This window comes from Bombina bombina, chromosome 2 (assembly GCF_027579735.1).
Source record: "Bombina bombina isolate aBomBom1 chromosome 2, aBomBom1.pri, whole genome shotgun sequence".
Classification (NCBI taxonomy): domain Eukaryota; kingdom Metazoa; phylum Chordata; class Amphibia; order Anura; family Bombinatoridae; genus Bombina; species Bombina bombina.
Genome location: NC_069500.1, coordinates 581,547,040 through 581,569,825, shown reverse-complemented (window position 1 = coordinate 581,569,825; position 22,786 = coordinate 581,547,040). Strand labels below are relative to the sequence as shown.

General features: G+C 36.8%; 1 protein-coding gene across 1 annotated transcript in view; it reads left to right on the top strand.

The window, feature by feature from the left end:
• CEP78 (centrosomal protein 78) overlaps positions 1-13,547 on the top strand; it is a 168,490-nt gene extending 154,943 nt beyond the window's left edge. The window contains exons 15-16 of the mRNA XM_053702476.1: positions 9,671-9,818; positions 11,956-13,547. Of these exons, the coding sequence (XP_053558451.1) occupies positions 9,671-9,818; positions 11,956-12,480 (673 nt within the window). The 3' untranslated portion in view covers positions 12,481-13,547. The remainder of the gene's footprint in view (positions 1-9,670; positions 9,819-11,955) is intronic.
• Positions 13,548-22,786: the final 9,239 nt, after the last annotated feature.

The following is a 22,786-nucleotide window of genomic DNA, read 5'->3' as shown; positions in this document are numbered from 1 at the left end:
TCCATACAGCTCCATTGACTGAAATTATTGACAAGCTTAGAACACTTAAGCTAGCTAACTCATTTGTTTCTGATGCCATTGTTCATTTGACTAAACTAACGGCTAAGAATTCCGGATTCGCCATCCAAGCGCGTAGGGCGCTATGGCTTAAATCCTGGTCAGCTGACGTGACTTCAAGGTCTAAATTACTCAACATTCCTTTCAAGGGGCAGACCTTATTTGGGCCTGGCTTGAAGGAAATTATTGCTGACATTACTGGAGGTAAGGGTCATACCCTTCCTCAGGACAGGGCCGAATCAAAGGCCAAACAGTCTAATTTTCGTGCCTTTCGAAATTTCAAGGCAGGTGCAGCATCAACTTCCTCCGCTTCAAAACAAGAGGGAACTTTTGCTCAATCTAAGCAGACCTGGAAACCTAACCAGTCCTGGAACAAAGGCAAGCAGGCCAGAAAGCCTGCTGCTGCCTCTAAGACAGCATGAAGGAACGGCCCCCTATCCGGCGACGGATCTAGTAGGGGGCAGACTTTCTCTCTTCGCCCAGGCGTGGGCAAGAGATGTTCAGGATCCCTGGGCGTTGGAGATCATATCTCAGAGATATCTTCTGGATTTCAAAGCTTCCCCTCCACAAGGGAGATTCCATCTTTCAAGGTTATCTGCAAATCAGATAAAGAAAGAGGCATTCCTACGCTGTGTGCAAGACCTCCTAGTAATGGGAGTGATCCATCCAGTTCCGCGGACGGAACAAGGAAAGGGCTTTTATTCAAATCTGTTTGTGGTTCCCAAAAAATAGGGGACCTTCAGACCAATTTTGGATCTAAAGATCTTAAACAAATTGCTCAGAGTTCCATCTTTCAAAATGGAAACTATTCGGTCCATCCTACCCATGATCCAAGAGGGTCAGTACATGACCACAGTGGATTTAAAGGATGCCTACCTTCACATACCGATTCACAAAGATCATCATCGGTTCCTAAGGTTTGCCTTTCTAGACAGGCATTACCAATTTGTAGCTCTTCCCTTCGGGTTGGCTACAGCCCCGAGAATATTTACAAAGGTTCTGGGCTCACTTCTGGCGGTTCATAGCGGTGGCTCCGTATCTAGACGACATCCTGATACAGGCGTCAAGCTTTCAAATTGCCAAGTCTCATACAGAGATAGTTCTGGCATTTCTAAGGTCGCACGGGTGGAAAGTGAACAAGGAAAAGAGTTCTCTATCCCCACTCACAAGAGTCTCCTTCTTAGGGACTCTTTTAGATTCTGTAGAGATGAAAATTTACCTGATGGAGTCCAGGTTATCAAAGCTTCTAAATGCTTGCCGTATTCTTCATTCCATTCCGCGCCCTTCGGTGGCTCAGTGTATGGAGGTAATCGGCTTAATGGTAGCGGCAATGGACATAGTGCCATTTGCGCGCCTACATCTCAGACCGCTGCAATTATGCATGCTAAGTCAGTGGAATGGGGATTACACAGATTTGTCCCCTCTGCTAAATCTGGATCAAGAGACCAGAGATTCTCTTCTCTGGTGGTTGTCTCGGGTCCACCTGTCCAAGGGTATGACCTTTCGCAGGCCAGAATGGACAATTGTAACAACAGATGCCAGCCTTCTAGGTTGGGGTGCAGTCTGGAACTCCCTGAAGGCACAGGGATCGTGGACTCAGGAGGAGAAACTCCTTCCGATAAATATTCTGGAGTTAAGAGCAATATTCAATGCTCTTCTGGCTTGGCCTCAGTTAGCAACACTGAGGTTCATCAGATTTCAGTCGGACAACATCACGACTGTGGCTTACATCAACCATCAAGGGGGGACCAGGAGTTCCCTAGCGATGTTAGAAGTCTCAAAAATAATTCGCTGGGCAGAGACTTACTCTTGCCACCTGTCAGCGATCCATATCCCAGGCGTGGAGAACTGGGAGGCAGATTTTCTAAGTTGTCAGACTTTTCACCCGGGGGAGTGGGAACTCCATCCGCAGGTGTTTGCTCAATTGATTCATCGTTGGGGCAAACCAGAGTTGGATCTCATGGCGTCTCGCCAGAACGCCAAGCTTCCTTTTTACGGATCCAGGTCCAGGGACCCAGAGGCGACGCTGATAGATGCTCTAGCAGCGCCTTGGTTCTACAATCTGGCTTATGTGTTTCCACCGTTTCCTCTGCTCCCTCGACTGATTGCCAAAATCAGACAGGAGAGAGCATCGGTGATTCTGATAGCGCCTGCGTGGCCACGCAGGATCTGGTATGCAGACCTAGTGGACATGTCATCCTTTCCACCATGGACTCTGCCTCTAAGACAGGACCTTCTCATACAAGGTCCTTTCAATCATCCAAATCTAATTTCTCTGAGACTGACTGCATGGAGATTGAACGCTTGATTCTATCAAGGCGTGGCTTCTCCGAGTCAGTCATTGATACCTTAATACAGGCAGGAAAGCCTGTTACCAGGAAAATCTACCACAAGATATGGCGTAAATATCTTTATTGGTGTGAATCCAAGAATTACTCATGGAGTAAGGTTAGGATTCCTAGGATATTGTCTTTTCTCCAAGAGGGTTTGGACAAAGGATTATCAGCTAGTTCCTTAAAAGGACAGATTTCTGCTCTGTCCATTCTTTTGCACAAGCGTCTGGCAGAGGTTCCAGACGTCCAGGCATTTTGTCAGGCTTTGGTTAGAATTAAGCCTGTGTTTAAACCTGTTGCTCCCCCGTGGAGCTTAAACTTGGTTCTTAAAGTTCTTCAAGGAGTTCCGTTTGAACCCCTTCATTCCATTGATATTAAACTTTTATCTTGGAAAGTTCTGTTTTTGATGGCTATTTCCTCGGCTCGAAGAGTCTCTGAGCTATCTGCCTTACAATGTGATTCCCCTTATCTGATTTTTCATGCAGATAAGGTAGTCCTGCGTACCAAACCTGGGTTTTTACCTAAGGTGGTTTCTAACAAGAATATCAATCAAGAGATTGTTGTTCCATCATTGTGTCCTAATCCTTCTTCAAAGAAGGAACGTCTTTTACATAATCTGGACGTAGTCCGTGCCTTGAAGTTTTACTTACAAGCTACTAAAGATTTTCGTCAAACATCTTCCCTGTTTGTCGTTTACTCTGGACAGAGGAGAGGTCAAAAAGCTTCGGCAACCTCTCTTTCCTTTTGGCTTCGGAGCATAATACGCCTAGCATATGAGACTGCTGGACAGCAGCCCCCTGAAAGGATTACAGCTCATTCTACTAGAGCTGTGGCTTCCACCTGGGCCTTTAAAAATGAGGCCTCTGTTGAACAGATTTGCAAGGCTGCGACTTGGTCTTCGTTTCACACCTTTTAAAAATTTTACAAATTTGATACTTTTGCTTCTTCGGAGGCTGTTTTTGGGAGAAAGGTTCTTCAGGCAGTGGTTCCTTCCGCTTAATCCCTGCCTTGTCCCTCCCATCATCCGTGTACTTTAGCTTTGGTATTGGTATCCCACAAGTAATGGATGATCCGTGGACTGGATACAATTAACAAGAGAAAACATAATTTATGCTTACCTAATAAATTTATTTCTCTTGTAGTGTATCCAGTCCATGGCCCGCCCTGTCATTTTAAGGCAGGTCTAAATTTTGATTAAACTACAGTCACCACTGCACCTATGGTTTCTCCTTTCTCTGTTTGTTTCGGTCGAATGACTGGATATGGCAGTTGGGGGAGGAGCTATATAGCAGCTCTGCTGTGGGTGATCCTCTTGCAACTTCCTGTTGGGAAGGAGAATATCCCACAAGTAATGGATGATCCGTGGACTGGATACACTACAAGAGCAATAAATTTATCAGGTAAGCATAAATTATGTTTTTTATCTAACGAAATAAATTAAATATTAAGTCTTCCTATTTAAAACTAAATACTTACCTGTAAAATAAACCCTAATATAGCTACAATATAACGAATAATTATATTGTAGCTATTTTAGGATTTATATTTATTTTACAGGCAACTTTGTATTTATTTTAACTAGGTACAATAGCTATTAAATAGTTATTGACTATTTAATAGCTACCTAGTTAAAATAATTACAAAATTACCTGTAAAATAAATCCTAACCTAAGTTACAATTAAACCTAACACTACACTATCAATAAATGAATTAAATAAATTACCTACAACTAAAAAAACTAAACTAAATTACAAAAAAAAGCACTAAATTACAAAAAATAAAAAAAGATTACAAGAATTTTAAGCTAATTACACCTACTCTAAGCCCCCTAAAAAATAACAAAGCCCCCCAAAATAAAAAAATTCCCTACCCTAATCTAAATTAAAATAGTTAACAGCTCTATTATCTTACCAGCTCTTAAAAGGGCTTTTTGCGGGGCATGCCCCAAAGAAATCAGCTCTTTTGACTGTAAAAAAAACACAATACCACCCCCCAACATTACAACCCACCACCCACATACCCCTACTCTAACCCAAACCCCCCTTAAATAAACCTAACACTACCCCCCTGAAGACTCCCTACCTTGAGTCATCTTCACTCAGTCGAGCAGCGATGGATCAAAAGACATCCGGAGCGGCAGAAGTCTTCATCCTATCCAGGCAGAAGAGGACATCCCGACCGGCAAACATCTTCATCCAAGCGGCATCTTCTATCTTCATCCATCCGACGAGGAGCGGCTCCATCTTCAAGACCTTAAAGGAACTGTCTAGTATAAATTAAACTTTCATTATTCAGATAGGACTTTTAGTTTTAATCAACTTTCCAATTTACTTTTATCATCAAATTTGCTTTTTTCTCTTGGTATTCTTAGTTTAAACTAAACATAGGTAGGCTCATATGCTAATTTCTAAGCCTTTGAGGGCTGCCTCTTATCACATGCTTTTTAAATCGATTTTCAACACAAAGAGACAGAAAGTACATGTGGGCCATATAGATAACACTGTGTTCAGACACAGGGGGTTATTTAAGATCTAGCACAACACAATGCTAAATTTAAGACAATGGATAATAAACAGTCACAGTCATGTGATCAGGGGGCTGTCAGAAGAGGCTTAGATACAAGGTAATCACAGAGGTAAAAAGTATATTAATATAACTGTGTTGGTTATGCAAAACTGGGGAATGGGTAATAAATGGATTATCTATCTTTTAAAACAGTGATTTTTAACCTTTTTTTTGCCGTGGCACACTTTTTTACATAAAAAAATCCTGTGGCACACCACCATCCCAAAATTTAAAAAAAATCACACATTGTAGCCTAATACAGCATATATATATACACATACACACAAACACACACATACTGTATGTATTGTGCTGTTATGCCATGCCTCCTACAAACTACCCCTGCACTGGGAGTAAAAAACAAGCAAAGTTTAAAAAATGTCACACTGTTGTAAGTCTGCCGTGGCACACCTGAGGATCTCTCACGGCACACTAGTGTGCCACGGCACACTGGTTGAAAAACATTGTTTTAAAACAATAACAATTCTATGGTAGACTGTCCTTTTAAGGGGTTAATGTCCCTTTAAGTCACTGGTTGGTTTAAAGCTTATTTTGTCCAGGCTAACTGGAATACAACACTTTAGACTGTCATTTTCTCACATAATTAAAGTGACACAGAAGTCAAAATTAAAGTTCAATGATTCAGATAAAGAGTACAATTAACAACTATAGTTCTTTGTCTGCATATCTAGATTAGCTCCTTTGCCTGATAACATATGGCGTAAAGGCTTTTTTATTTTGCATACATAATTGCACTGGTAATGCCTCTGATTATTTTGTAGGTGTTGCATGTGCTACAACAAGTTGGCAACATTAAAGAGAAATGTAAAGTCTAGAGACTTAAAGGGACACTGAACCCAAATTTGTTCATTTGTAATTCTGAAAGAGCATGCAATTTTAATCAACTTTCTAATTTACTCCTATTATCAATTTTTCTTTGTTCTCTTGCTATCCTTTTTAAAAAAATAAGGCATCTAAGCTTTATTTTGGTTTCAGTACTCTGGACAGCACATTTTTATTGGTGGATGAATTTATCCACCAATCAGCAAGGCATCTAAACTTACATTCTTGCATTTCAAATAAAGATACCAAGAGAATGAAGATAATTTGATAATAGGAGTAAATTCGAAATTTGATTGAAATTTTATGCTCAATCTGAATCACAAAATTAAATTTTTGGGTACAGTGTCCCTTTAACGCTTGAAAAATCTCTTCAGTATGTTTATTTTGTTTCCTTTGTTGTGATTCGTGGAGATTCAAAAATAAATCCTGGAATTGATTAAATAATCATTGGAATGTTGCAGGGTCACTGTTCTGGACTCCGCAGGATACACTCCAATTTCTTTTGGGGGAGTAAAAAAAAATCAATTTCCAAAGTTAAAGGACCAGTAAATACAGTAAAGACAATGCAATAGCACTTAGTCTAAACTTCAAATGAGTAGTAGATTTTTTTTTCTGACAAATTTGTTATGTCTATTTCCACTCCTGTATCATGTGACAGCCATCAGCCAATCACAAATGCATATACGTATTTTCTGTGAATTCTTGCACATGCTCAGTAGGGGCTGGTGACTCAAAAAGTGTAAATATGAAAATAATATGCACATTTTGTTAATAGAGGTATGATGGAAAGTTGTTTAAAATTGCATGTTTTATCTGAATCATTAAAGTTTAGTTTTGAGTTGTGTCCCTTTTTAAATTACAGGAAAAGAACATATATTGAAAAGTGGTTTACTATGTGGCTTTAAATACTTTATGGGGACATATACAATTTCATTTCCAAATGGTAACGAAGTATCTAAAAAAAAAAAAATAATAATATTTTCTGCAATGGTTAAAGGGACATTTCAGTCAAAGTTTAAATGTACATAGATGAATTACATCTTTAAATAGAAACTTATTTGCAATGTATTGACAGAAATGCTTCTAGTAAATGATTTCTCTGTTTTAGTGTAACATTTGTCTCTGCACGTGCATGTGAAGCAAAGCTAGATATTCTCAGTGCACCAGCATTTTCAATACTGCAGATGCTTAGAATGCCTTGTATCATGTCAGCAATTAACAAATTGCCAGATGGCACAAGAACCTTAGGATCTCTGAGCAAGTGTTGAGTTTAAAATGCTGGTGCACAGAGCATACTTAAATACAATTTTGAAACAGATTTTCTTAGAGGCATTTTTGCTAGTACATGTACAGTATATTATAAAAGTTTACTATTCAAAACTGAAAAACACCCATGTGAATTCCAATTTTAGCTGGAATTCTCCTGTAACTTGGCTAACACACTGTTGCTTTAATATTTTCCATGCCATCTAATTAGGGTATTCATTAACTCTGTTAGTTAATGTTTTTCTTGCCAACTTGCAGTGCACATCAGGTCTTCTGTGTAATCTGTTCAGATGAATATTTGATCTCTAGTGGAAAGTATCTTAGGAATAGGAGTACAAAAAAAATATCACGCAAAGCATATTTTGAATTTAACCCTCTTGGCTGCCAGGGACATTTGCAACTCAACTAAAATATTTGACAGCATTCTGTGGTGGACATAGGGTTAAAGAGACTGACATGTTAGAGCTGAGCATTTCCTATATGTTACACTAAATGTTATCTAAACCAAATGATTTGAAGGATGAATCATTTTGCTTTGGTGTAACTTAATATGCTAATTTGCAGCAGAGTGTGTTTATCGTCATACTTTCTATTGTGTTTTTTTAAAGGGACATGAAACTCTAAATAAAAGTTTTCAATGTACTTCTGTTAAGTTTACTACATTCTCTTTGTGTCCTTTGTCGAAAAGCATACCTAGGTAGACTCAGAAGCATCAATGTACTACTTGGAGTTGGTGATTTGTGACTTGAGAAACTTACATGTATTATATCTTTTTTCAGATGACCACACATATTCATATTATATCATTATTTTATTTATATATCATGAGGTATGAGAAATCTGCAACAAAAAGCTAAAGGGATATGAAACCCAAAAAATGATTTTGTGATTCAGAGAGAGCAAATAGTTTTAAAAAAATTCTAATTTACCTCTATTAGAAAATGTGCTTTGTTTGCATGGTATTATTTGTTGAGGAGATACCTAGGTAGGCGTCTGGAGTACTACATGGCTAGAAATAGTGCTGCCATCTAGTGGTCTTGCAAAACTGCTGCCATATAGTGCTCCAGAGCTTACTTCCTTGTTTTTCAACAAAGGATACCAAGTGAACAAAGAAAATGTGATAATAGAAATTATCAAGAATGTTATTTCAACTTGCATGCTCTAAATCATGAAAGAAATTTTTTTGGGTTTCACATCCCTTTTAATAAAAAAGGTTATAAACAATAGTGTGTTTTCCCCCTACACTCTGTAGTAAAAAGAAGGGGTTATCCTTTATGCTATAAACAAGGGCCTCTGGTATAGTTATGTAACTTTCATCTGCACATAGGGGCTCCCATGAGCCCCTATTGAAATAAATGGACATTTATTCACTCCAGGTGATCACTATTACCAAATTGATCACCTGTCTATTAAACTTTAGTAAGGGGCTTTTAAACAAGGGGTCTTGGGTGTCTCTAGGCCTTTTTGATGCAGTGTTATGAGCACATAGAGACCCATGTCCTAATAAGTGTGTGTGTATTTTTATTTATTTCATAAAACTGTGCTTAAACTGTCTACACCCAAAACAGGGGATGGCTTTTCAAATGGTGGGTCTTGGGGGTTTCTAGGGCTTAAGGGGGTTGAGATCAAGTGCTTTGAATACTTAACCCCTGTGCAGCTGTACTTGCATGTTTCGGGGCATGTGCCTGGTGATGTCACTGGCCTGCCGGATTCACCCAGACCACTTGGCCACCAGAGATGTGGGGTTAAGTGCAGGGGAGCCCATCCTCTGATGATAATTAAATACATTGTAAAGATGGCAACAGTCATACGCACTAAATACATTGGGGGTTAAGAGTTACCTTGCAGTATCTAGTCAAATAGAATTGTTTTAGTGTCAATAAACTGATGCTGCCATGTTTTAACCTAGGTTTCCTTCTTTAGGGACAGTTTTATAAATGGGTCACCATAATGTGCAACCAATGACAATGTGGAATACAACAGTATCAAAGGGCCATAATAGTAAAAAAAAGACATGCTTTAATTTGTTAGAGCATGCCATTTTAAGACTATTGACTCTACTCTACTACCCCAAAGGGGTTAAACACACAGTAGAAGTGCAGTTGAGGACCACAGAGCACTGCAGTTTCCGAGTGGAACCCGCTGCTGATCGATTGCGGAGGTTAAACACAAAATAGTGTAGGGTCGATAGTCTTAAAATGACATGCCCTAACAAATAAGAGCATGCAATGATTACATTATATTTGCTTTTTTAATATGGAATCTGCACTTTTAACTGGGATCGGAAAATAGGCTAAATAAATAATGAAAGTATATTGCTACCATCTGTAAGTGTTTAATGTTCATTTCAGGGTTACACGTTTTTTTTTTTGTAGACTTTTAATTAAAGATATTTGTCATTTAAAAAAAAATAGATTTTTTAATTTAAAAATGATGTATTTATAAATAGATATGATTCAGCAAACAATGATTTTAATAATGAATAACATTGTTATAAACTAAGAATAGACTTGAAGTTACAGCAGAAGACATACAGTATATTCATGTTCCGGCTACTAGAAGAGTAATGTATTGCATTTATTTATTTTTTTATTATTACTTATAGGCTTGGACAGCTTGCTAAAGTAGCAGGCATAGAACAATCTGACTTTGCATTGCTAGGTGATCCACAAATGTCTTCAACTGTAAGTGGAGCTCCCCAGCAGCCTCACGATATGTATAAAGACCTTCAGGGGACATATCTAATTAATCACGTGAGTATAAATCACATCCTAATTGATTAAACATTCAGTGCTCTCAAGTAGATTAACAAATTCCTTGTTTAGGGATGTCAACATTCCAGAATTTTAGGAGGTATAATAGTTAAAGGGACAGTCTACACTAAAATTGTTATTGTTTAAAAATATAGATAATGCCTTTACTACCCATTCTCCAGCTTTGCACAACCAACATTGTTATATTAACATACTTTATAACATTTAAACCTCTAAATCTCTGCCTGTTTATAAGCCACTACAGACAGCCTCTTAACACATGCTTTTTTATTTGCTTTTCACAACAGGAGACTGCTAGTTCATGTGGGCCATATAGATAACATGTTTACACCCAAGGAGTTATTTAGATTTAGCACAACACAGTACTAAATGCAAGTCAATAGATAATTAGCGCTGCAGAATCTGTTGGCGCTCTACAAATAACCGATAATAATAATAATAAATAAAAGTCATGTGATCAGGGGGCTGTCAGAAGATGCTTAGATAAAAGGTAACCACAGAGGTAAAAAGTATATTAATATAACTGTGTTGGTTGTGCAAAACTGGGGAATTGGTATTAAAGGGATTATCTGTCTTTTAAAAAAAATACAAATTCTATTGTAGACTGTCACTTTAAATATTTTCTCTGTTTCATGTGAAAAGAGAGTATTTCGCAAAGTAAAGGTGTTTTTTTATTGAAAGATGAATTGGTATTCCTTTGCTGAGTAAACATTTTCAGTAGGAGTTGTCTCTGTCAGCCAGTGAGTAGTAGACACCTAGTTATCACTTGAGTACCATCTCCCTTTTAATAATTACTTTCACTAGTTTTGGGATTTTTATTCTGCAGACCACATGATGGAAACCCAAAACTGCAAAAATACTACATTAAATCTATTCAATGTATTTAGTGAACAATCTAAATAGAACAATTTATATTTGTGCTCTGTTGCATATGTCTAACATAGGCTAGATTACGAGTGGAGTGCTTTTTATTGATCCCGCTTGCGCGTTAACGTCGCCAGAAGTAAGCTTTTTGCGTGCATGGGGTAGCGCTTGTATTACAACTTGAAAGTAAATAGTTTTTGCTCCAACACTAACCTGACACGAGCAAAAAGCAGAACTTTGAATATCACGACCACGTTAACGTATTTCTAAATAGCAATCAATGGAGCAAGAAAAGTGGGGGCGGAAACGAACACCCTACTCTCGCACAAACATGTTTTCAATTGCTCTAACCAACATGACAATATGAATATTTCCTTTCCAATGTTCTTCACATAGCAGAAAATGTTCTATGTATTCATAAATACATATATATATATATATATATATATATATATATATATATATATATATATATATATATATATATATATATATATATATATATATTTATATATATCTGATGGTATTTTGGTACAATATATATCTATACCTATAAAGATAGCTGATTATATAGAGGTGTATATATATATATGCAGAACATTGGGATGTGAAATATAGTAAATACATATTGAATATTGCAGTCAAGTAAATATTCATTTACTTGACTGTAAAGTGGTCCAATGCACACACAAATGTGTGTGTATGTGTGTATATATATATATATATATATATATATATATATATATATATACGTGTGTGTATTTATGTGTTTATATGTATATAAATACATCTGCACACACACACACACTCATATATATATACATACATATTTAGACATATGTATATGTATCTCTATGTTAAAACACTTTGCAGACCTTTTTTTCTAACTTCTGAGACCTCATATCTTCGAGCCCCTATAACTTTTTTATGCAATATTTTTTATAATATTTTTATTTAAATAGTTTTATTATGATTGTAACTGTACTTTTAAATGCATTTTTTATTTGTTTTATGACACTTTTTTTATTTGAGCGTAACAGTTAACCAGTGCTCTTAAGTCGCGCTATCCCGACGCACGTTAAATTCAATTGTGCTCAAGTAATCGCGTTTACTTTCAACTTGTAATACATATACTACTTCCAACACGCACAAACAGCCGCGATAAACCCGATTATTGCTCATGCGCAACTGTTAGCGTGCCACTTGTAATCTGTCCCATAATATCTAATTGTGTTTTGTTTTTTTATTCCAGGCACATGGCAGAAATAAGGAACCTGACCATATAAATCCATCAGAATCATATCAGTTGGTCGCTGGTGACCTCTCTATGCCTAAAGAATTTGAGTTGTACAACTCTAGGAAGATGAAAAATGAAATAGTTTTTGATCTTGATACAAAGGATATGGAGGGATACAAAATCAGTGGGGTGCCGTCCTTGCATGAAAATGTTAATAATGCAGAATGTCAGAGAAAACCAAACCTGTCTGATAAGACCGCATCTGGCAGTGAGCATTCTGCTTCAGATTCCAGCAGAAACAACAAGAATAGAGCAAGTAAAAAGTCTAAATCGTTATCAAGTGAAAAGGATAGAACGACATCTTCAAAAAGAAGTCTCCCTAGAGAGGCAAATATCCCTGAAGCTGCGGTAGGCAGAGATCAGAGCGGCCATAAAATGTCACACTCCTCTGATGGCAGCATATCGGAATATGAGATACAGGAGCAGATTCATTCCTTAGGAAACTATTCTAGTGGCTCAAATAGAGGGAGTTTAAATTGAGAGCTGACACTAATTTTGTTCTCTTTGTGTCTAACAAGTTTTGATCCCATTTGTTTTTTTTAAAACCTAAAACTAGTGAGTTATTCCAAAACGATGCAATTGGATCTTGGTAAATTGTGCTGCTTTTATCCAGTTGCTAAAAAAACAACAAAAAAGTTTGTATTTTTGTAATAGTTTCAACAAGACACTGAGAACTGTATTCAGCTGTTAAAGGGACAGTGTACTGTATTTCTTTCTTTAATGTGTTCCCAATTATCTATTACTTGCTAGATTGTAATTATTTAAAAGTAGATCATTTAATTTTATTTTGTTATTTGAAATAGCTGTTTGTGTCTGTCATATCGCCACCTACACAGAAAATGTTAGTATTTACATACGGTTTTTAGTAAAACTAATTAAACAAGAAGGTTAAGAGGAAATCATGCTCTCATGGGGGGGGGGGGGACAAAGAACTTTTCAATTTTCCTCTCCAAGGGCCTGATCAAAAACTTGCTGGCATGAAGAGAAATGACATAACATGTTTGAGATTTTTTTAGACCTTATATTGTGATGCCTCTCCTTAACCTAAAGAAACACTTCATAGTGACATAAACATGTCTGCATTCCTCAATCTTTTGAGGGGCCTCGTCATACTGACGAGACTGCTTAGATCATCTCACCTGAGCAGAGAGCTTTAGATCATCAGGTCCCAAGTATTGGCCTATGAGTAAACAGTGAGAAATAACATGAGGAGGACATAAGGAGGACTTTGTGTAAATAATTAGACAGATAAGATAAGAAAGTCTCTCCCTACAAGCACAGCCCATTTTGGGCCAGATTATGAGTGGCGCACTAACATCTACCTAGTGCTCGTATTAAAAGTTGAAAGTAAATATGATTGCTTGAGCGCAATTGAAGTTAACGTGCGTCTGGATAGTGCGTCCTCACAGCATTAGTTAGCTGTGTCCCAAAACAGATAAAAAATACATCGAAAAATACAGTTACACTCATAATAACACTATCTAATCAAAACTTTTTTTTAAAAAGTTGCACCAAAAAGTGATAAGGGCTCAAAGATATGATGTCTAATGCAGGCAAATGGTTTTAACATAGAGATACATACATTTCTAAAGAAGTATGTGTGTGAAAATATATATATATATATATATATATATATATATATATACACAGTTGTATGCAAAGGTTTAGGCACCCCTGACAATTTCAATGATTTTCATTTATAAATAATTGGGTGTTTGGATCAGCAATTTCATTTTGATCTTTCAAATAACTGAAGGACACAGTAATATTTCAGTAGTGAAATGAGATTTATTGGATTAACAGAGAATGCATCCAAACAAAATTAGACAGGTGCATAAATTTGGACACCCCAACAGAAATATTGCATTATTATTTAGTAGAGCCTCCTTTAGAAGAAACAACAGCCTCTAGATGCTTCCTATAGCCTGTAATGAGTGTTTGGATAAAGGTATTTTGAACCATTCCTCCTTGCGAAATATCTCCAGTTCAGTTAGGTTTGATCACCCCACAGATTTTCAATGATATTCAGGTCTGGGGACTGGGATGGCCATTCCAGAACATTATATTTGTTCCTCTGCATGAATGCCAGAATATATTTTGAGCAGTGTTTTGGGTTGTTGTCTTGTTGAAATATCCAGCCCCGGCGTAACTTCAACTTTGTGACTGATTCCTCAACATTATTCTCAAGTATCTGCTGATAGTGAGTGGAATCCATGCTATCCTCAACTTTAACAAGATTCCCAGTACCGGTACTGGCCACACAGCATGATGGAACATACACTAAATTTTACTGTGGGTAGCAAGTGTTTGTCTTGGAACGCTGTGTTCTTTTGCCGCCATGCATAATGTCCCTTGTTATGACCAAATAACAATCTTTGTTTCATCAGTCCACAGCACCTTCTTCCAAAATGAAGCTGGCTTGTCCAAATGTGCGTTTGCATACCTCAAGCGACTTTGTTTGTGGCGTGTGTGCAGAAAAGGCTTCTTCCGCATCACTCTCCCGCTGAATTGTTGAACGATGCACAGTGACACCATCTGCAGCAAGATGATGTTGTAGGTCTTTAAAGGTGGTATGTGGCCTGTTTTTGACAGTTCTCACCATCCTTTGCCTCTCTAATATTTTACTTGGCCTGCCACATCTGGCCTTAACAAGAACTGTGCCTGTGGTCTTCCATTTCCTCACTATGTTCCTCACAGTGGACACTGACAGCTTAAATCTCTGCAATAGCTTTTTGTAGCCTTCCCCTAAACCATAATGTTGAACAATCTTTGTTTTCAGGTCATTTGAGAGTTGTTTTGAGGCCCCCATGTTGCCACTCTTCAGAGGAGAGTGAAAGAGAACATCAACTTGCAATTGGCCACCTTAAATACCTTTTCTCATGATTGGATGCACCTGTCTATGAAGTCTTAATTGGCTAACCAAACCAATTGTGTGTTCCAATTAATCAGTGCTAAGTAGTTACAGGTATTCAAATCAACAAAATGACAAGGGTGCCCAAATGTATGCACCTGTCTAATTTTGTTTTGATGCATATTGCACTTTTTCTGTTTATCCAATAACCCTCATTTCACTACTGAGATATTACAGTGTCCTTCAGTTATTTGATGGATCAAAATTAAATTGCTGATCCAAACACCCAATTATTTATAAATGAAAATCATGGAAATTGTCAGGGGTGCCTAAACTTTTGCATACAACTGTATATGTGTGTATTTAAAGACATATATACACATAAATACATACATATATAGACAGATATAAGTGCATTGGAGATGAAAACATGAAAGTATATTATGCAGTATTGAAATTTGTTATTCTGTGTATTTACTGTAACTATTTCACATTCCAATGTTTCGCACATAGCAGAATATGTTCTAAGAATGTGTATATACTGAATATATATATGTATTACCAAAAACCTTCAGCTATATGTAAAAAAATATGTATTTATGAATAAATAGAAAATATTCTATGTGAAGAACATTGGACTGTGAAATATTCATATTTTCATGTCGGGTTAGTGCACTGGAGAATATGCGATCAGGTTTGTGCATGAGTAGGTTTTTTTCCACTTTTCACCCCATTGATTTCTATGGGGGAATATGTTTGCATGCGCACAATATCCTAACTTCAGCTTTTTCAAAGACAGAGTAGGAGAGAACAGCACAATACTGGAGGAGTGCACGTAAGACCTGAGGACACTGCCAAGTCCCCCAACAGTCATAGTATATCAATAATGGTCGCCAGCACTCAAAAGGTCAATTCAGGCAATTTATTCACATAAAACAGCAACGTTTCAGCGTCACAGCCTGAATAAGGGGCTGCGACCCCGAAACGTTGCTGTTTTATGTGAATAAATTGCCTGAATTGACCTTTTGAGTGCTGGGGACCATTATTGATATACTTTAACTTCAGCTTTTTGGTGCACATCAAGTTAGCACGCAAGCAAAAACTTTTTACTTTCAACTTGTAATACGAGTGCTATCCTGACGCCCGCAAAAAGCGTACTTCTAGCATAGCACTCAAGCGGGAGCGTTAAATACCACTCCACTTGTAATCTGGCCCTTTATTGGGTGGTGGTTTCAATAAGCAGAAAATGTTATTTCATATACAAAAATAAACAATAATGGATACTTCCCCATACATTTTTAAACTCTGCAGCTGATATAACAAGTAATTTAAAACACATCTGGGGAAGCCAATTGTATAGTACACTGTCCCTTTACCTATTGATTGGTTACACCGACTTAATCTGTTTTTGTTAGTTGTATTGTTTTTGTGATATTTATACTTTTATTATTTTTATTTGATAGCTTTGTAAATGAATTGTATTTTTCTAAAATATTAAAAAATATATTTTATTTTGTTCTGTTCCTGGTGACCTTTTTTGCTTTCCATGGAAAAGAAAACACTGAAAGTTTTCCCTAAGTTTACGTCATACAATGTAATCTTTCTCTTTGGAGGCTAAAAGTCTTATTGCATTTTATAAAGGGAGTTAAAAAAAAAAATGATTTTTTTTTTAATTTGAAATACTTTTTTTTTTTTGGAGCTAAATACATTGTTTAAAGGGACATTGCATCTTTATAATGCAAATCCAATCCTTTTCTGGCTTGATAATGCATTTCTGTCCAACACTAAGCAGTAAAACAAGTGTAAGACAGCATTAGAAATCATGCCTCATGTCTTTGTGCATTATATATGTTAGAGAATTAAAGGGATATGAAACCCAAATTTTTTCTTTCATGATTTTTAACAACTTTCTAATTTACTTCTATTATCAATTTTTCTTCATTCTCTTGGCATCTTTTGCTGAAAAGCAGGGGCGTATGCTTAGGAGCCGGCCCATTTCTGGAGCACTATACGGCAGCAATTTTGCAAGAATGTTATCTATTTCCTGCCATGTATTTCTCCAGATTTCTACCTAGATATCTCTTCAACACAGCATATCATAGGAATGAAGCACATTTGATAATAGAAGTAAATTGGAAAAACATTTTTTTTTAATGGTGCGCCCTGTCTGAATCACAAAAGAAAATGTATGGGTTTCATATCCCTTTATATATATGTGCATACAGGGACTTAAAAGGAAAATTATTTATATAGAAGTCTTGCTCTATTGTTTGCATATAACTGTATTTAAGACCTGCCAAAAATACATTGTTTAACCCCTTAACGACCAAGGACGTACCCCACACGTCCTCAAAAAAAATACAGTTAATGACCGAGGACGTGTGGCGTACGTCCTTGGTCTGGAAAGCAGCTGGAAGCGATCCTGCTCGCTTCCAGTTGCTTCCCGGTTATTGCAGTGATGCCTCGATATCGAGGCATCCTGCAATAAAAAAATTTAGCAATCCGGTGCAGAAAGAGCCAGTCTGTGGCCCTCTCTGCGCCGGACATCGCCGGCTAAATCCGTTGGTGGGTGGGAGCCGGTTCGGGAGGCGGGTGGCGGCCATCGATGGCCCTGATGATGTGGAGGGGGGCGGGATCGTGGGCGGGGGTGATCGGAGGCACGCACGGACGTGCGCGCGTGCACGGGAGGGCGGGCGCGTGCACGGGGAGGGAGCGGGTGGGAATCGCTACACTACAGAAAAATTATGTATTCAAAGTTTTAAAAAGTACTAAATATTGATATAAAAATACATTAGTCAGGGGGTGGGGGATTGGTCTGTGGGGGGTGGGAAGCTACACTACAGAAAAAGAACATAACAATAAAAAAAAAACTATTTCTCTTGCAAACTGGGTACTGGCAGACAGCTGCCAGTACCCAAGATGGCCCCCAATAAGTCAGAAGGGGAGGGTTAGAGAGCTGTTTTGGGGGGGATCAGGGAGGTTGGGGGCTAAGGGGGGATCCTACAAAGTAGCATGTGTAAATATGCTAAAAATGTATTTAATTTTTTTAAAAAAAAACTTTTATTTTAGTACTGGCAGACTTTCTGCCAGTACTTAAGATGGCGGGGACAATTGTGGTGTGGGGGAGGGAAGAGAGCTGTTTGGGAGGGATCAGGGGGTCAGGTGGGAGGCTGATCTCTACACTAAAGCTAAAATTAACCCTGCAAGCTCCCTACAAACTACCTAATTAACCCCTTCACTGCTAGCCATAATACACGTGTGATGCGCAGCAGCACTTAGCAGCCTTCTAATTACCAAAAAGCAATGCCAAAGCCATATATGTCTGCTATTTCTGAACAAAGGGGATCCCAGAGAAGCATTTACAACCATTTGTGCCATAATTGCACAAGCTGTTTGTAAATAATTTCAGTGAGAAACCTAAAATTGTGAAAAATTTAGCGTTTTTTTTAATTTGATTGCATTTGGCGGTGAAATGGTGGCATGAAATATACCAAAATGGGCCTAGATCAATACTTGGGGTTGTCTACTACACTACACTGAAGCTAAAATTAACCCTAGAAGCTCCCTACATGCTCCCTAATTAACCCCTTCACTGCTGGGCATAATACACGTGTGGTGCGCAGTCGCATTTAGCAGCCTTCTAAATAGTAAAAAGCAAAACCAAAGCCATATATGTCTGCTATTTATGAACAAAGAGGATCCCAGAGAAGCATTTACAACCATTTATGCTATAATTGCATAAGTTGTTTGTAAATAATTTCAGTGAGAAACCTAAAGTTTGTGAAAAAAATTGTGAAAAAGGGAACAATTTTTTTTATTTGATCGCATTTGGCGGTGAAATGGTGGCATGAATTATACCAAAATGGGCCTAGATCAATACTTTGGGATGTCTTCTAAAAAAAAATATATACATGTCAATGGATATTCAGGGATTCCTGAAAGATATCAGTGTCCCAATGTAACTATCGCTAATTTTGAAAAAAAGTGGTTTGGAAATAGCAAAGTGCTACTTGTATTTATGGCCCTATAACTTGCAAAAAAAGCAAAGAACATGTAAACATTGGGTATTTCTAAACTCAGGACAAAATTTAGAAACTATTTAGCATATGTTTTTTTTGGTGGTTGTAGATGTGTAACAGATTTTGGGGGTCAAAGTTAGAAAAAGTGTGTTTTTTTTTCAATTTTTTCCTCATATTTTATAAAATTTTTTATAGTAAATTATAAGATATGATGAAAATAATGGTATATTTTGAAAGTCCATTTAATGGCGAGAAAAACGGTATATAATATGTGTGGGTACAGTAAATGAGTAAGGGGAAAATTACAGCTAAACACAAACACCGCAGAAATGTAAAAATAGCCTTGGTCCCAAACGGACAGAAAATGGAAAAGTGCTGTGGTAATTAAGGGGTTAAAGGGTCAGTCTAATCCAAAATAAACTTTCATGATTCAGGTAGGGCATGTTATTTTAAAAAACTTTCAATTTACTTTTATAAACAATTTTGCTTTGTTCTCTTGGTAATCTTAGTTGAAAGCTAAGCCTAGGAGGTTCATATGCTAATTTCTTAGATCTTGAAGGCCACCTCTAATATTAATGTATTTTGACCACTAGAGGGTGTTAGTTCATGTGTGTCATATAGATAACACTCTGCTCATGCGCGTAGAGTTACCTAGGAGTCAGCACTGATTGGCTAAAATGCAAGTCTGTCAAAAGAACTGAAATAAGGCGGCAGTCTGCAGAGGCTTAGATATAAGGTAATCACAGAGGTAAAAAGTGTATTAATATAACAGTGTTGGTTATGCAAAACTAGGGAATGGGTAATAAATGGATTATCTATCTTTTAAAACAATATAAATTCTGGTGTAGACTGTCCCTTTAAGTCTGCTTCATAGAAGCTATGCACTATTGGGATTTAGCTAAACACACATCTAGCATATGCGTGTAGCCACCAATCACCAACAAGCTCTTTAGTGCATTGCTGCTCCTAAGCTTACCTAGGTATACTTTTGAACAAAATATACCAAGAGAACAAAATACATTGAAAAGTCTTAAAATTGCATCTTCTATCTGAGCCCTAAAAGTTTAATTTTGACTTTCATGTTACTTTATAATTATTTGGTTAATGATGGAATGCGTAGAAAGACCCCAGGTTTTCGTTTAATGTTAGAAATCTTGGCATCAGTATGTACAGTTTCCTTAATGACAGTGCTAACAAATATAGCATGTAATGCAATGTTTATTTTTGTTCTTTGCCCTCTCTCTGCTCTCTAGGAAATATATGGCCGATATTCAAAAAAACAGACTCATTATTGTACTTTGATCTCAACATTTTAATTCTCATTCCTGTGTTTAAAGTATATAGAAATTCACCTGGCAGAAAAGAAAAGTGGAGCTATTTCTTTCTGTAATACCATCATTTTATTCTCAGTAGAAAAAGTGATATTGAGACTCCTTACTTACAGCACAAGCGGAGCTTCTTCACACTTTTAAATAAGCAATCTAGTGTCCTTGATTGACCTAGAAATTCCCTGACCATAAAGTAATGTTTTATGGCTCTTGACTCTTAGTAAGATTGCAGTTAAAGGGACAGTCAACTCAAAATATGTTATTGTTTTAAAAGATAGATAATCCCTTTATTACCCATTCCCCAGTTTTGCACAACCAACACAGTTATATTAATACACCTTTTACCTCTGTGATTACCTTGTATCTAAGCCTCTTCTGACAGCCCCCTGATCACATGACTTATCTATTGATTTGCATTTTAGCCAATTAGTGCTGCGTTGTGCACAACTCCACGGGCATGAGCACAATGTTATCTATATGGCACATATAAATGAGCAGTCTCCTGTTGTGAAAAGCTAATAAAAAAGCATGTGATAAGAGGCTGTCTGTAGAAGCTTAGAAACGGGCAGAAATTTAGATTTTTAAAGGCTATAAAGTATATTAATATAACAATATTGGAACGTGTGGTATAAGTGTTATCTATCTTGTTAAACAATAAACATTTTAGTGTTCACTGGCCCTTTAACCACCTTGTCTTTTAAATGAGCTACAGACCTCCACAAATGAAAATAAAACATCCATGTTGTTGCAGCTTTTTACACTTGCAAAGGAAGTCTAACCAAGAGCTTCCCGCACAAGAAGAAAAATGTACCTACAAAATTTGCTTAAAAAAAAAAAGTTTATAGATTTTAATAATTTATTCATAGTTGATTTTTTTTAATTTTTTTTTTGCCATTCCCTAATCTCTGACGCATTTCATGCTGGACAGCCACACTTTTTCTGAGATCGTTTGAAAGTGGATCATCTTCTATTTGAACGGTGCAAATGGTTAGCTAGCAATCTGTACATATTACTAAATACAGCCCTAAAATCTGTTAATTGATTAAGTATCACCTGCCATTGTTTTTAATAAATTATAAACTAATTATTCTACACTAGTCAATTAAATTAGTTGTTTGGTCCTAAATAATTTATACATTTTAAAGTCAAACTAACATGTAAATGAATGTCATGTGTTTTTAATACAAGCTGCCATATTACATTATACTTCGAATTACCAAACTAGCTTTGATAACTTATAGTTTATTCTTCATACAAACTTTATAAAGATAAGTTTAGATCATTGCAAATTTGAAGATAAAATGCACAAACTAGACTAACATATAATAATATATAAATATACTAGTGCCAGGTATCATAAAAAAATGGATATTCAAAATGTTGCTTTCTTTGGAAGGAAAATTCCTATCTGGGGTGCATACTGTCTCCTACAGTGAAAAATAAAAGTTAAAGGGACAGTCTAGTCAAAATGAAACTTTCATGTTTCAGATAGGGCATTCAATTTTAAACAACTTTCCAATTTACTTGTATAATCAAATTTGCTTTGTTCTCTTGGTATTCTTAGTTGAAAGCTAAACCTAGGAAGGGTCATATGCTAATTTCTAAGCCATTTGACAGTTTTTCACAGCTAGACAACGTTAGTTCATGTGTGCCAAATTTTTGGGCTGTGCTAGCCATGGGGTTAAAAAAGCTTAAAAATCTAAAATTTACAGTAAATGGATCAGAACTCTTTGAGTAAACATGAATTCTTAAATTATATAAGAACAAATGCTGTAAGGCAGTGGTTTCAAAGTACCGGCCCTGGGGCCATATATGCATGCCACAAAATAGTTTCATCTGGCCCTCCCTTGTTTATGACTGCGCTGTAATAAGTCACTTGAAAGCAGAAACAGTTAACAAGGAGACTCCCTAAACTCCTCAAACTAGAAGCAGATACTCAAAAGAGAGAGCTAATACTGTTTGCGCTACTAGTAAGTAAGACGTAACACCTTATCGTTTTGGCTTGACTCTTTTGTCATTGGACTTTCTTTATATTCCAGTGATCCCTGGCATCTCTTTCTCTTGTTGGAGTACTGGTATTGTGACTTTACATTGGTAGAACTTCGTCCTCGTTTCTGAACCAATTGTGAAATCCATTCCGCTATTGGATACTACACTTTGCAGTGTTTTAATGTTTGATCAATATTTGTGACAACTGTGTGTGCTTTTATGTGTTTATTTTTTATATGTGCTTATTTTCTCTTTTTATTTTTGTTTTTTGGATCCCTCATACATAACACGTGTGTAATTGTTACATTGTGTTATATTTTAATTTTATATTAAAGTATCTTTTTAATTGATATTATATCCATCTATCAGTCATTGATTGAAGGGCCAGTAAACCTAGCAAATAATGTTATAAAATTCTGCAAATAGTGCAGAATTATATAACATTAGCTTAGCTCCAGATTTCTAAAGTGAAGGTTTAAATAGATATCACACAAATAAAACAGACCGCCGCTCCTGGCTCTACTGAGCGGGTCTGTTTTCTTCTCCAAAGCACATCGCGGGCATGCTATCTAGTTACAGCACGCCCGATCGCACTATTA